This window comes from Emydura macquarii, unplaced genomic scaffold (genome assembly GCF_026122565.2).
Source record: "Emydura macquarii macquarii isolate MOO-44397 ecotype Brisbane River unplaced genomic scaffold, CSIRO-AGI_Emac_v2 contig_2768, whole genome shotgun sequence".
Classification (NCBI taxonomy): domain Eukaryota; kingdom Metazoa; phylum Chordata; order Testudines; family Chelidae; genus Emydura; species Emydura macquarii.
In genome coordinates this window covers 42671004-42686429 of record NW_027132905.1, presented here as the reverse complement: position 1 = coordinate 42686429, position 15426 = coordinate 42671004, and the positions used below count along the sequence as shown (strand labels likewise).

The following is a 15426-nucleotide window of genomic DNA, read 5'->3' as shown; positions in this document are numbered from 1 at the left end:
GCCCTGATTCTCCTTTACTTCACACCTGCTGCGTGGCTGAACTTACTTACGCAACGTATCCTCTGTCACACACCCAGGGCATTTGACACCCACTCTGCACAGGCGTAAAGGAATGAGGCAGCAGGGCCTCAGGCTGACAAATAAGAACAGGTGGCCGTGCAGCATCGGGGGGGGGGGGGGGGGGTGTTACGTTCCATTTTATAAGGGCCAAGGGATGTCTGACTCCAAATCTACCCAGGTTGGGGCGAGGAGTTAGGCTTCAATTCGACGGTGCCTGTGGCCTCACAAGATTTCACAGCAAAGGGGTGCAATGATTGCGTGGCTGGCAGTCTCTCCCAGGGTAAGGCTGCTGCCTCCGCAGACAGAAAGAGCTGTGCTCCCTACCTGCAAAGTTTATGTGCAACGACAGATGTCTACAGGCTCCATTTACTGACTCAGACACACCAGAGGTGTCCTGGGAGGTGGGGTTTGATTTTGGGGGATGCGGGTGCACTGTGGGAAGCTTAGGATTTAATGACGCTGCAGGATTCTGAAATGAAGCCCTTGACAGCACGGGGAGATTACAGCGCCACAACAGCGGGGGTCACCCCATCCCACCGCACAAGTTGAATCCACGGTTCCCTTCCTTTGGATGTGCGCTTCACGCCAATCAGGGCCTTGAATGTATACGTAGCCAGTGTATTGCAATCCTGTTTCCATCACAGACACGAGAGGGTCTGCAATTCATTACGGAGCCCCGGCGGGACCCAACAGACAGGTACTCACTCTTTCACAAAGTTGTGCAGCTGTTGCCGGACCGATCTCTGGGCTTGGTCAAAAAGGATCTAAGATAAAAGGAAAAAAAATAACAAGAAAAGGTGAAAATGTGAAACTTTTCCCATGGTGAGGCAGAAGCGCAGCCTTGGGAGGGTTAACTGGCCTGGCTGGACAACTTCACACTTACAAAGCTATGGGGGAGATCTGAGCTCGAGGACTCCTCTCAGCATCCAGGCCCAGCCCAAAGGCTTAGAGCACACCACTGTGGGCGAGGTGGGTTCGATTCCCAGCCCACTGACCCGGTGCTCCATGCGGGGGATCTATGCACATGCCCCACCCTAAGAACAATACAAAGGCGGCTGGCACGGGAGTGAGTGCTTTACAGCGCTTGGTGCTAGCATGGGAAGCGAGAACACATTCTTCCCAAAGCTGTCTGGCCAACTCCCCTGTTTATGCCAAGGTTCTGGATGTCCAATGTGACCTGTGGGGAAGTGGGGTTGCACTGCGCAGACACACACATATATCTCCCTCAGACCCTCTACTGCCATCGCTGAGTGCAGTGAGATGTGTTGGGTGGCATCCTCCCAAGCAAAGACAACAGGGCTGACCATGAACATGGCAACAGATTTAAGATGAAGAAAGTCGGTTCGCATTCCTGGGGTCCTAAGTGGGGGGTAGCTGCTGGCATTACTCTGGCAAAATGCCCCTTACTTGATGCAACCACAATCAATTCTGGTTTATGTCATAACATCTTTCCACCCATACAGCGTGCCCATAACCATAAAAGGCTCCTGCACAGTTGCTCCCATGATCCGCTGAAGGTCATTACAAGTTGCTAAGGGAGCGTGCCTTAACGTGCAAACATCCCCGGCACCCCACCATTTGCAGAGGGGGTGCATTTGTAGCAGAATGTGCCTCGCTAACTTATATTTCCAACTGCACCTCTCCCGTTTGTCAAGTTCCTTGTTGCGTCAGCCGGGAGCACCTGCACCTCAGACTACACCCAGCGCTTTCGATTTCAGCAATGGTCTCTGAAGCAAGACACGTTCAGTAAGCCACACGTCACGCCTAGCCTCTTCTTTAAGCACAAGCCCACCGTGGTAGCCAGGAGAGAGCCCTTGGAAGCAGCATAGCCGCAAGCCACCGAGAATCTCAGGTGAAGTTACGGCTGAGACACAACGTTCGACTCCAGACGTGAATTTTGACAAAGTAGAAGCAAAGAAGTATAGAAGGAAAAAGGAACAACTTGTTCTTATCAATCATTTAAACCTCACTTCCTGACACTGGTCTGAGCTCCATTTTTCCAGTGTCTGCCACACACCATCGTAGCTCCTGTGCATGCAAAATCTCCCCTCCGTTCTGTGTTTGTACAGCACCTAGCACACTGGAGGCCTGGTCCATGACTGGGATCCAAGATGCTATTGCCATAAATGGACTGGAAACCCAGCTTGGCCTCTGGTCCTCTCTTTACTTCATGCCCTATGCTGCTGATTCACCCCCGTTCCTGGAAGCATCCAGGCCATTAATGCTTATTTTCTTCTGAGGACACAGTCACCAGAATCTGCATTTTAAATACTTTCCTTTGGCCACGTTAACTTATTTCCCAAAGATCCCCACAGTTTTCACTGGGGGCTGATTCAGCCCCAAGAGTAAGTTCGGAGAAATGCCATTGCCTATGTGAGGCTTCCACAAAGCTCTGGCAAGGCAGCTGGCTTGAGATAATATTTTTAACCCACTGCAACGGGCTTGTAAAAGCACCTTTTCCCAGTTTGGTTTGGTTTTCTGCCCCTCGTGGCCACCCTGCCCATTTGGGTTTCTAGCATAGCCTGCCCCTGCAATGGCCATTTCTCCCTTCCTTATCAGATGGCCTTTCACACCTTGCTGCACAAACCATCAGAAGAACTGGCACCATGGATGCGATGTGCTGGTCTCTGGTTTGCACAGCCAGGGACTCGCCTCTGAGAGGACAGAGCAGTCACTCTAACTCAAGCCACCCACAGCCAGATTCACACCCAACCCAGATGGCCCTGCAGAAGGTAGCAGCTTGGCTGGAGGACAAGAGCAGCTGTATGGTCCTTCGTGATCTAATCATCAGCTCTGATATGCCTCCGTCCCTCCGAAATGCCGCTGCAAAGCCTGGCAGGGAGAGTCATTCTTTCATCCTTTTTAGGCAGATAAATTGAGTTCAGTTCAGTTTACTGCATGGGCAATTTCTACATAGGACCTTCAGAAAGCCCATAACAGGAGCCAACATAAACATGCAGATGGATAGAACTCAGGGCTTATCAGCTCTGAGTCACCCTTAAAGATCCCCTAATGCTCACTGCAAACTCTTTGGGATGAATGGTGCTATCTACGTGAAAATACAAATCATATACAAGACAATGATACCTAGCTCTTATCAGCTTTAGATCTGAAAGGAAGTCAATGTCAGTATCATTACTCCCATACTACAGATGGGTAAACGGAGGCACAGGGGGATGAAGTGACTTGCCCATGGTCACCCAGCAGCAGACACAGCATTTGAGCCCAGGTCACCTGAGTACCAGCCCAGTACCCTATCTCAGATGCTATACTGAGTCTAGTAATGGCCTGTAAAAGCTCTGCAAAGGGCCAATTAGAGACGAAAGGGGAGATTTTCAAAAGTGCCTAGGGGTTTTAGGTTTTGATTTTCAGTGGGATTTGTACTCCCTAAGTCCATTTGTCTACCAGTGAAAAACAGACAAAACATTGTATCGACTGTGATAGGTTTGCTTAAGGGAATCATTTTTCCAGGGCAGTCCACTGAAATGGAATTTGAATTCAGACACTGCACAGTAGTGGACTCACAAAGCAGTGTCTCCAAAGTTTTTGGCTGGATACCTGCAGGACAGTGGTTGTGGAAGCAACAGCAGCAGTTTTCAACCTCTAGCTGTCTATCTCTCGCCCTCCCTTCCTATATTACTAAGAGAGGGAGTGATGGCTGGAACAATGAGGGTGACGTCCCGTACACTTTTTGATAGTGTTGTGAGACTTTGCTATGAGCTGCCAACGGCAAGCAGAGGGGATCACGGCGGAACACCTTCACTGCAGGTCAGGCGCCCAATAGGAGTGCAATGAATTGTGTCCTTGACTGCAGAGTGTCCTGCTACTGTAAGGCCTAAAGCATTGTGGGTAAGAGATTTCAGCAGCAGCGTTGGCTGGCTCCTCAAATACATTCGTTATGCAGATGACTGCAGCCAAGGACAACGCGAGAGGAATGCCAGAGTCTAGCTGAACGCAAACGGTCAAGAACAGCCTCTAAATATGAACAGATGCAAATGGGGGGTGGGGGGAGCCAGACCACCCAGATCTCTGGCTTCACCAGTGTAAATTATTTGCTGCTTTTGGCATCAGTTTGCCCTCTTGGAACACACTCCAAAAGCCATTGGCCTACAACTTTTCCCATGAAGCTGCTCCCCGAGTGATGTTTACATGTTGACCATGCCTCCTTAGGGTTGTAATGCTGTCCAGGGGAAGGCAGATAGCAACAAAGCCATCTGGTCTCCACCTGCTGCACCCACATCTGGAGTGTTTCCATTACCGGCTTCCACCAGGAGGACACGTTTGCTTAAGTCCAGGGGAGGGAAAGGCCACTTCATTCTGCTAGCCACAGGCAGCCTGGAGGGACGAGCAACTCAAGTTCCAGCGTCTAAGAAGATTTGAGTGGATAGCGCCAGACTAGGTGGCAGAGGGAGGGGGCTTCTCAGGTTGGTGAATAGGCCTAACCCCAGGGCAGTGCATTAAAAGAAGTGAACGTGAGTCTAATGACGGTTACTCAGTCTACTCTTAAAAACGCTGCATCGGCACAGCTGCACTAAACACGCTCTAAGCTGACGGGAGAGAGTGTCTCCCGTCATCTTAATTAATCCACCTCCGCGAGAGGCGGTCACTCTCCCGCTGACATAGCGTCGTCTACTCCGGGGCTTAGGTCAATGTAAGTGTGTCGTGCCGGGGTGTGGATTATTCAGACGCCTGAGCGACGTAGTTATACCAAAGTAATTTTGTAGTGTAGACCAGGGCTTAGAGTTCATGACAACAGAATGGAATCCTAGGCTGCCCTCACCATTTTGGTTTGGTGTCCTGCCCCTGGGTTTATTTGGTGACTAGGATTGCTGATGCCTGGTTAGGGAGATGGCATATGCCATTGGGAAGAGAAATGTTCCTCTGCTTTCATGGCAGCGCTCTGGACTGGATTCTGTGACATGGATTCTTGCATAATTCTTGATAATAGAAAGTGCTTTTCAAGTCTGCCAAATCTCAGCTCAGCAACAGGCTGAGAGACTCCTGCTTGGATACCAGCTCTTCTTTTATTGCTCTTTTATTAATTTTGCCAGCTGAGATCCTCTGGCGGAAGATTTATAAATGGCTCCTACATTTAATTTTCAAAACAAAATAAACAGACTACATCAAAAGGGGTTTTATGAGCTTGATTTTTAAATATGAAATTGTTCCCTGCCTTGTCCCCGGCAGGCTTGGAACACGTCATTTGGGCTCAGATTTTCCAGATTGTGTGTCACCCACTCTTTCTCCTAGCCTCAACCAAGCCATTGGGATTTCAGCCTGACTCACACGCTCTAGAGCAGCATGACAAGAGTCAGCATGAGAAGGGGAAGGGGAGCGACTATGTTTCTTACCCTTCAGGGGTAGATCCTAAATATCACAAAATGGACTAACATATGCAGTGTTCTTTTTATGCTACATAAATGCAAATTGATTTGAAATGAACAAGCCGCATGGACCTGGGGTGAAATCCTGCATTGGGGTCAATAGGAGTTTTGTCATTCGTTTCAGTGCAGCCAGGATTTTATCGTTGGAGCAGTGAGAATGGATCAGCAAAGCAGAATGAATGGTTACTTGGAGGCCTACAGCCATCCATGGAGAAGATCCCAATTGCTAAGATATTGCCACACCATTACATTAGCTGGAAGGATTATTCTGTGCAAGAGAAAGGGAAACTAATGATGATTTCTAGGCAAAGCACAAGTTAAGCAGGAGTAAGTGTCTGCCGAGTGTTCTAGAGAATCAGTTTGCGGATCACAAAAATGCAGCCACTTCTGGGGTGGAACATTATAGCTGTTTAAGAGCACATGGTAACTCTGCACTATCTATATGACAGGAAGTGAAAAGTAATACATCCAACAGAAGAGGCAGGGATATTTATGGAGGCCCAAAGTAATATCTGAGTAGGAATCTGGTCAATACATTGAGTTACTGCTAAAAGGGTCCTGGGCTCTTTAGTGTTCAAAAAGGGTCCAAAGTTTAGTTTTATGTTCTATCGAAAAGACGGCGCCTCCTGCAGCACAGCACATCCTGGGCCTGAGCCAGCTCCCACTGGAGTCAATAGAAAGATTCTCAGTGACTTCAGTGGGAATTGGAAGAGATGCCCTACCAACCTGGAGACAAATCCACACTAGTCTGTCAATCTAACTGCCACATTTTCCAAAAGAATGGCCCATTCTGCTGTCTAGGCAGCTCTGAATTATTCAACAGGCCAGAGCTAGGACCATAGTGAGCTCAGCGGAGGCTGTTCCTGGCATCCAAACGTCTTCCTCTGTCCATGCTGGTTAGCAGCTGCAACAGCCTGTCTCTCCCTACACACATGCACTGAGTAACTGCTGGCTTAGTAGTATCTGATCTCTCCACGCAGAGGAAGGGTGCGGCCGACAGGGCCATGGGAAAAAGCATGCAAATATTACTGAGGCTGTTCCAACAAAGAAACAAGATTAGACAATTGCAACATATGGGGCATTTTCCCCTGGTTTCATATTCTTCCTGCAGCTTACTTCCTTGCCATTCAAGTTTCCGGCAACCGAACCCAACAAGCCATCTGACAGGAGGCTCAGATGGAGTCTCTGAGCTACCCTGACTCCAGCCTGGTGTTTAAAGGATATTGTTCATTGATGGGACAGGATGTACCAAGCATTCGCTGCCCCCTGCCGGAGTCCCCGCCACCTTGGAACACACAAACTCCCCCTCCTCCCGTCCTAAGAAGGTGTGTTGCTGGATAGGAAGAGCAGCAAGTTCAGACATCCTAGAGAAATGCCTAGAGAGAGACTTCCCATGGTCAGCTGCAGACAGAACCAACAAGAGTTGGTCCTCCTAGCACCTAGAAGGGCCTGGATCTGGCAGAAGCCAATGAAAGCCCAGCAGGCCAGATAAAAAGGACTAGCTGTTTTCACTAGGGTCTAATTATGAGTGAAGCCAGAACAAGGGAGGAAGGCTCTCTCTGCCCTAGGTCACGGAAGGGGCAGACCATTGTTGAGTCAGGACACGAAGGGGCGCTAGAGAGGAAGAACCCCAGCAGGGCCATGTCCTGACACGAGAGGGCATGCTAGTAGTAAGTGCATGCTACGACCCGTGGTAGGAGAAGTGGGATGACGGAGCCCGCCTTCCTTGCCAAGGGGAGAAGGAAAGAGTTGTTGCGGCTTCTTGCACTACGGCAGCAGGCCCATGCCAAGGCTCAGTAGCTGTTCTTGGGAGGGCAACAAAAGGCCGAGCGAGCCACACAATGGCATTATGCCGTGCTCCTTGAACTGCTTCATCTACAGTGAGTGACAGGTACACCCCGTCCCAATGGAAAAAATCTACACAGCTGCTTTTCAGAAAGGCCCTCCTCATTCAAGCTGTGTTAACAGAGTCACACGAAGGCAAAGAGACTTATTCCAGGTCAGTGAGTTAGCAGGGTTTAGATGTAGGGATGGGCGGATACGTTTGGCTGAAAGAACTGAGCAGATTGTTCATCCAAAACGTGAAGGGCACCTAAAACGAAACCTTTTATTTCAGATTTGAAAAAGTCCAGATGAGATGCTCCTGTCCCTCCCACATTATTACTGCTGCTTCTGCATTTCTGGCTTCCGGCTGGCATTGGGAAGAGAAGTACTTTAAAAGCCCCTCAGGTTATTCAGCCAAGAATAGGAAGTACGTAAACTTCATGAGGAAACTTGTTCTCAGCCCCGTGATTCAAGAAGTTCACAGAAAAACCCAGACCTTGGGGGATTTCTCTGAACCCAACCTTCAAACTTTTGGTGATTCACTATACGAATGAGAACCTGGAATCTCACTGGGTCCTGAGCTTTTGCTCTAACTGCTAGATCTATGTCCTGATTTTGGTGGGGCTGTGTCACAGTCACTGTGACATGATGACACCAATGTCATGATCTGGTGACACTAATCCTACTGGACTCTCTTTATCAGCTAACAATTCTGCATCCATGAAAATGTTTCCCACTGCAGCAGCCTGATGCATCTGACACATCATTATGTGCTGTACAAAACTCTTCAGAGCCCCACCAGCTCTCTGGGGAGCAAGCAGCTTGGAGGAATTTTTTCTTTTCCATCCTTTAGATTTTTCTCTCCCTTCACCTAAAATCCAACCATCAGTCCCAACACATCTGGCATCTGCCTCATTGACTCCTCACAGCTTGGGTGGCTTTTTCCTTGACAGCAGGAAATGCTTTTCAGCTCATTCAGTGAAGCTACATCTCCTCTGCAGGCTGCTGCTGCTAGATCCTGTGATGTAGCCACAGCAATTACAGATAGCCGGCGCCGGCGTGGTTTAAGGCTGGATGAGGCACAGAGCAGAACTGACTGGGCTGGTTGGAACCGTGCTGGAGAGAGCAACTATAATGTCACAACTTCGGAGTCTGAAAACAGCCTGGTGCTGCTAAAGGCCATACATGGACTTAATAGGTTCCACCCAAATAATTTTATTGCCATTGCATTTTCACTTGCATGCTTTCTCCCCTTATCTCACTGACTCCTGACAGATGAGGTAGCTAGAGAGGGACGTTCGGGAGGAGGGGGGTGGATGGATGCATACACAGAGAGATGGATGGATACAAAGACAGAAAAGACAGGGGCTTGGGGGGGAATAACCTGGTTGGAAATTTTCTGCATTTTGATTTTTTCAGTGACATTTCTCAATGAAAAAACCAGGGTGAACCGTCCGTAAAAATTCCTTGAAAAATACATCCTGTTTTCCCACCAGTTCTGATACATAGATAAATTAAATCAACTGAATATAGATTAGAGTAGATGCACTCCTCCCCTTCAGATTATTTATATGTGTAACAGTTATATTTCTGGAGCATTCCCATAGATCAGCTAACCACATACAGCTCAGCCAGTCCTACTATGGCACCCCCTTGATGCCAATACTATTGGTGGGTGGAATATAAACACAAAATGCTTTAAAACACTATTGCAATAGACAGAAATTCCCCTGGAGGGTTCTATGACTCAGACTGCTCTTGTGGATTATAATGTCACCAGAAACACCCCTTTGATGAGATTTTTTTCCCTGTGTCTCCCTGACTTTATTCCCTCTCATACGTCCTAGTGACATGAGTTTTGCTCTTGGGCTTTGAGTCGTCATTGGAACTTCCCTGTCTGGATGTATAGCTGTGTATTACCAGGCCGTGTCTCTGTTATCCTTTGTGTGCCCAACAAATCTTGCAGTAAATCACCACCCTAGGGACTGGCTGGCATTGATTGCTAGCAAGGCTGACCTGTAGCTTCAAGCCTGAACAAAATTACACCTGAGACCACACATGGCTAGGGTTAAGGGCTAGTCATTTTAGGCTACAGATGCCTGAATGGGGAAATGCTCCTGAGCCTTTCCACGGAAGAGGAATGGGTTCAGATCCCATCACAGCCCCTCTTTCACAGGGTGTTTAAAGTGGGATGCTGGCAGCTCTGAGATATCAGTGTGTCGTACACACTTTAATCTGGGCAGCCAATCAGCATTAAGGGATTACCATGAAGGACAGCCTCTTCTCTAGACATCTCTGGGGAGGATTACGCTACCCCTACAGTAGCTCAGTATTCTGATAAGACAGGTGACTCCACTAGGAAGAACAATGGCCTTGAACAGCAGTGCAAGGAGCTGGGATTCCCAATCAGCAGTTGCTGGGGACGTGTCTCCAGTTCAAGAGTGTGGTTTAATGGCCATCCGCATGGGGCTGTAGGAAACATACGTGAGCTACTGCACAGGCATGTTTCCACACACCATCGTATTGCCTCATTACTCTCAGTCCAGCCAGCCATGAAGCTGAAACCTATTGATCCAGGACTGACAAAGGCCTTTCGCTCCTTTGGTTACGGAGAGATCTTGCTCCACTCACATTTAATTACATTCACCAGGTTCTGTAAAAAGAGGCAAAAGTTGTTTTCTCATATTTCATGGCCCTGTAGATTGCTACGGGCTCTGAGCTTATATGTATTTTGGGGCAGGGGATGGGAACAGAGAGAGAAAGAAAGGGGGTGCCCAGTGCCTCAGGTTTAGGGAAAGCAGCCACTGATTAACTACCTTGGCTCAGCAAGCAGACTAAGCTGAGATGCATTTGGGAAGAAGCAAGAGGTTGTAAGGCAAAAAGCACTGACCCAGCATCCCCTACTGGCCCGCTCATGGGGCAGCGCTGATGGGACAAATAGAGAGGGGTCAGGGCACCGTGTTAGGAGTAATAATAAAGACAGGTTTGCTGGGGGGGGGTGTTTCCAATTCTCCTTCCAGATCACTACTCCAAACATATTTTTTCCAGTTTCTTTGTTCTGACGCTTCATTCAATTGCACAAGCAAGGTGAAGGAGCTGGAGCAAGGGAGACCAGTTGCGAGCGGCTCCAGAAAAACTCCCCCCAAACTCTCCCAGCGTGACACCGAGGGGCAGGTTTAAATTGCAATCGGGGGTGTAACTACAGCAGACAGAGACATACTGGAGCTAACTTCAATCTAGCCCGCTGCAGTCACAAGAGCAGTGATACTGCAGCAACAGGGAGGGGGGCCTGGATTGCATAATCCCACATGGGACCCTGGCGATGTACTTAAGAGGCTAGCCCCTGCTGCGGTGGATTCACATACCCTCAGTGAGAACACACTTGACCATTGAAAAAGATGACGGAGGCAATGAACCAGCAGAACCACTGTAACTGTCTCAGGATCACTGCCACCGACCAGCTTCTCCAAGCGGATTAGCCCTGCTGGACTCTAATGTACATGACAAAGAGACGGAAGAGAGCCAGGGACCCTGCCTGGATTGTTTCTGGAGCGTGTGCGCAGAGGGGAGGCGCCGTGGAGAAGGAGATCAGTACTCAGAAGCCATGAAGCGCCCCACAGGCGGGATACAAAGGGAAGCCTGGCCTAATCACAAGCTGTCAGGCTCCATTGGCAAAGGAGCAAGACCGGAGCTGGGAGCTGACGGGGCAGCAGCTGTTTGCAGAGGAGCAAGTGGCACTCACGGCATGAGAGGACTTGGCAACCAACAGTCCAAGTTAATTCACTCTGGTGTGGTGCGGGGAACCACGAGGACCTTGAGCAAGACTCCAGGGTCTGCCTGCCACTCGGCCGCAAGGTAAAAGGAAATCATTCATCTGCTGCTAGCTGCAAAGGAAGGACTCTGTGGGGCCCCAACACCCCTGAATGTCACCCACTGCCCCCAGTGAGGATGCTGGGATCTTTCATGGGCCACGAAGACCCGCCCAGTGCAGGACGAGATGGGAAGCAGAGAGGTTGCTTGATCAAGTCTGAAGACACTAAATTCTATAGGGATACGGTCCCAGCTGCTGCAGCCTCCCTCTGCCTGCCAGACACAGACAGGAGAATTTATCCAGGGCTTTGGTAGGATGTACGTAGCAGGCACCAAGACAAGGTCTTGCAGCAGGGAGGTGTGTGATGAGGCAGAACAGCTGGTGTAATTAGCCAATCTTGACGTCCCAGGGAGCAAAGTGCCACAGAGGCCACTGGAAGTCTTGCCTAAGCAGACACTTCAGGATCTAGCCCGTTGACTGAAAGCTATTTACACCCAACTCCCACTGGGTTTTCATTGGCCTAACAGTACCTGTATGCCTTTGATAATCTCCCCCAAAACTCGTGGGGCCAGAGATTGGGCCCTGGCTCTGCTCAGTAAAGAGCCACCCAAATGTAAGGTGCTATCGAAATGTTTCATTTGCAATGATGACGACGATGATGAAGGGTCTCCCTTTGGCTTGCCACTAGCTGGGGAGCTCTGCGACTCCCTTTATTAATGCAGCCGGGAGGGGAGGAGAGCTTTGTGTCATTGTTTAGCATTAGGATAGAAAACATTTCACCATGCCATTTCCTTCCAGTTGGGACTGGGATGCCTGGGCTAGGGGCTCCTATATATTATGTACAATTCTCACTGATCCAATGTCCTTTTGCACAGCCAGAGTGACATGGTATACATGCGAATCAGGCCCTCAGACTGATACTAGGAGTGGCAGAGGCGGGGGGTGGGCGAGCCTAAATATCACCGCTGCCATTGGGAGGGGCAAAGTGACAGCCCTGGGGAGGGAAGTTTTCTATTGATCCACAGAGCAGGTCCTTGCAAAGAAAGCTTCACACGCACCAACCGGCCGTCAACCTGACCTAGCCCAGTCAGTCTCTGGCTTCTCTGTCTCTACAATGCCAACTGCGGGGGTGCCTCACGAGATCAGCCCGGCAGCACTGGGGGATCAGCATCTGGCCTCCAATGCATCCGAGATCTGTGGTTTAAGCCTTCCAGCAGATATTACCAAAAGGACCGTCCTGGAAAGCCTATTGTTTAGGACTTTGGGAGGCTGTTTTCTCCAGAGCAGCCAGTGAAATGCGTCTCCTGACCACATTACAGGCATGTGACGGAAACACTCCCTCTGGCTTCTGAGAGTAATCACCGTTCCCATCACATTTACTGAAACAAACTAGACCCCTTGAAGAGAGCTCAGTTCAAGGTATCTTGGACTTGCCCTTCTACATCATCATCATCATCACAATGTCTCCTTGTCTCGGCTTCTCTTCTTTTGTGCTATAAAAAGTATATATTCTCCATAAAATAACCATGCTACCTTGTCAGAGCTTCTGACCTTCAGTATGACCCCTCTCCTGCCTACCTGCACAGTGTTGCTGAGTGCAACATACCCCCTGCAGAAGCAGATTTGGGCTCCAGAAAGGCAGACACACAACAGGATTTGCCTCTTGCTGCCTCCACTTGCAAATCAAATGACAGAGTCACAAAAAATTAGAAAGGGAAAAGACCTGTCAGCATCCTAGAGTTTAATGCCAGTTTAATGCTTCCCTCGCCTGACCTCCTACATTGCACAGGCCACTAACATCAGCCTGCATCCGCACACCAGACCTGACAACTCAGACCAAAGCATTACAGCCCTTCGGCACTAAACCATCATGTGCCACAGGCACAGACTAGGAGGGACCAAGGTGCACCCATTCCCAAGGCGCCTGCAATAGCAGGCAATGGAGTGAGTGAGATATGCCCAGATGATCCCGGCAATTGACCCCCACTCCATGCAGCAGAAGTTTAAAAAAACCCAGGTCCCTACTAATCCGAGCTGGGGGGAAATTCCTTCCTGACCCCTAACTTGGTGATCGGTTAGACCCTGAGCATGTCATGTCTCCTCCAGTGCGCTCCTTTAGCCCATACAAGATTGCTCTCTGCACTCTGTTTTCTAGCGCTCTGCTAAGCAGTCTGTTGACTGTGGCAGAGTATTTGGAATTCCTCCAGAGAGGGTTTTTTTTTTTTTTCCATGGAACAATCTTGTTTTCTCAGTGTCTCTTTTGAATTCCGCTAGTAGCCCAGGGCCAAATTCTGTTTTCAGTTACAATAGTGCAAAGCAATCCCATTGAAGTCAGCATGGTTACACTGACATCCCTGAGAGCAGAATTTACCTCCTAGCATCCTTCATTTCAGTACTAAACCTATTGTCTGTGCCCTCCCTCCTCTACTTTCCCCCACCCCCACACACACCTTCTCCCTTGCTGGGGCAAAAGGTACCTAATTAAAATGTTGGTGTGGCCTCTATCTGAGTACCATACAAGATCATCCTTTCTTTAAACTGGATTTTGCTTCAAATCAGCTTTTCTCTTTCCCTGCTTGCATCTGATGTAAAAGTTGGGGATGCTTTAAAGCTCCAGCATATTAGTTTTCTCCATTCAACAATGCATCTCAGACATGGATTTTGCAGGGAACGGTCCTGGTAGGATTAGAAGCAGGGATATTTCCCAGGCCAAGCTCTTCCATCTGAATTTTAGGGCATTCTTCCTTCTTTTTAACTTGTTCCAGTCATACATACTGTACTGGACACATGCCTGGAATAAGCACTGGTTACTGCTTCGTAACTGACATCTTTGTGCCCAGATGAGCCAAGATGTTCACACACACACATACACAAGAAAGGAGACAGCAGAAGAATCACTAAAAATAACTTGGCTAATTGCACAGAAATCGTAATTGGCTCAAGAATGTTACAGTCACTCCAAAGACATTTCCTGGAGAAGGCCCTCCAACTGAAGTACTGTCGGGATGAGCAACACACGGCACCCAAAAGCACTCAGGAGTGAGTCTTCCGGCAAATGTCTTGCTTTGTGCGTGCAGCTCGCAGAAATGAGATGCCACCTCTTTAAAATAGTGCATTCAGAGGTACTTGTGAACAGTGGTGATCTTCCCCGACAGGACAGAACAGGGTGAAGATGGGAGGGGTTATGCCATTGAGGCATTACTGTGGTTTGGCTCCGGGAACGTTGTCATTGCTTATTGGCTGGCAGTGGTGATGGCGTTTCCAGAAGAGTCACTTTTGGAAAGATGGGTTGTGATGGGACATACCCCCATCCCGGTCAGGAAAAAGCCAGCAAGCTCTTCTGTGCTCAGCTGGTACAAAATAGGCACACCTGCAGAGCCTGCTCCACTGGGGCAAAGTAAACTCCAAAAGAAGAGTTTGTCACAAGAAGAGGGGGCAACCAGGAGGAGGGGAGCTGTGTTCCAGAGTTCACTGACACTTGCAACAGGGCCGCTGGGAGGAAGACAGCTTGCAAACTTCTGCCGGCCACAAGGACCCATCAGGCCAGGTACCAGCCAATTGCTGCAGGGAGGGGTTGAAGATAAGCCCTGTCCCGGGATCTAGCCGTACTCCACCTTCATAAACAAACCAGATCTCTGTAGACTCTTTTGAAACACTCAGACACCAAGTGCCCCCATAACTGGAAGGACTTTTGAGGGGGAACATCTCTGAAAATGCTCAAACACAACCTCAAAAGAGGCCAGCCTATGACACCGGGGAACAAAGGAAAAGCCACAGATCTAGTTTGGACATTTTCATACTGAGTGACCTGCTTACTGTAGTTTTCTTTGGGGCAGCCACCCCACCCTGCCCAGGTTCCAACCCTCCCTCCTCAGTGTGGCTGAGGTCGCTGGTCCCAGAGTTAAACTGCAGTTCTGACAAACCCCTGAACTTCTCACCTGCTTGTTAGTAAAGGGCCCCGTGGAAGCAGAGCTCTCCCAGAGTAAAAACGAAACCAGAGGCGTCTGATTCAGTCCTGCACCCGGAGAGATCAATGGCAAAACTCCCACTGACATCACTGGGAGTAGGACTGTCCTGAATTAAGATCCTGGAAATTACGCGTGGGCGTCAGGGGAAGAAGGGAATCCTGCTCTTCTCTGTGCTTCGGGGTCACTGTAGCACGAGTGAGTAAATTGCTCAGTGTTGCCAAAACAGCTAATCTACTGATATAGGAGAGAAGGTGACTGGGCTTAGTGACCCTCCGTTCGCCCGGGCCTGAGACTAAATCATAGCCCACACCTGCCAGCAGCGACTAGTGATCTGGTTGCCTCATCCTTTGGGTAGCCAACCTCGGATACCTTAAAAGGC

The 15426-nt window shown here is 49.2% G+C and overlaps 1 protein-coding gene across 1 annotated transcript in view; it reads right to left on the bottom strand.

Moving 5' to 3' along the window:
- Window positions 1-15426, bottom strand: part of ACAP3 (ArfGAP with coiled-coil, ankyrin repeat and PH domains 3) — a 147253-nt gene that overhangs the window by 48807 nt on the left and 83020 nt on the right. Inside the window, exon 5 of the mRNA XM_067567264.1 lies at window positions 766-824. Coding sequence (XP_067423365.1) covers window positions 766-824 — 59 coding nt within the window. The remainder of the gene's footprint in view (window positions 1-765; window positions 825-15426) is intronic.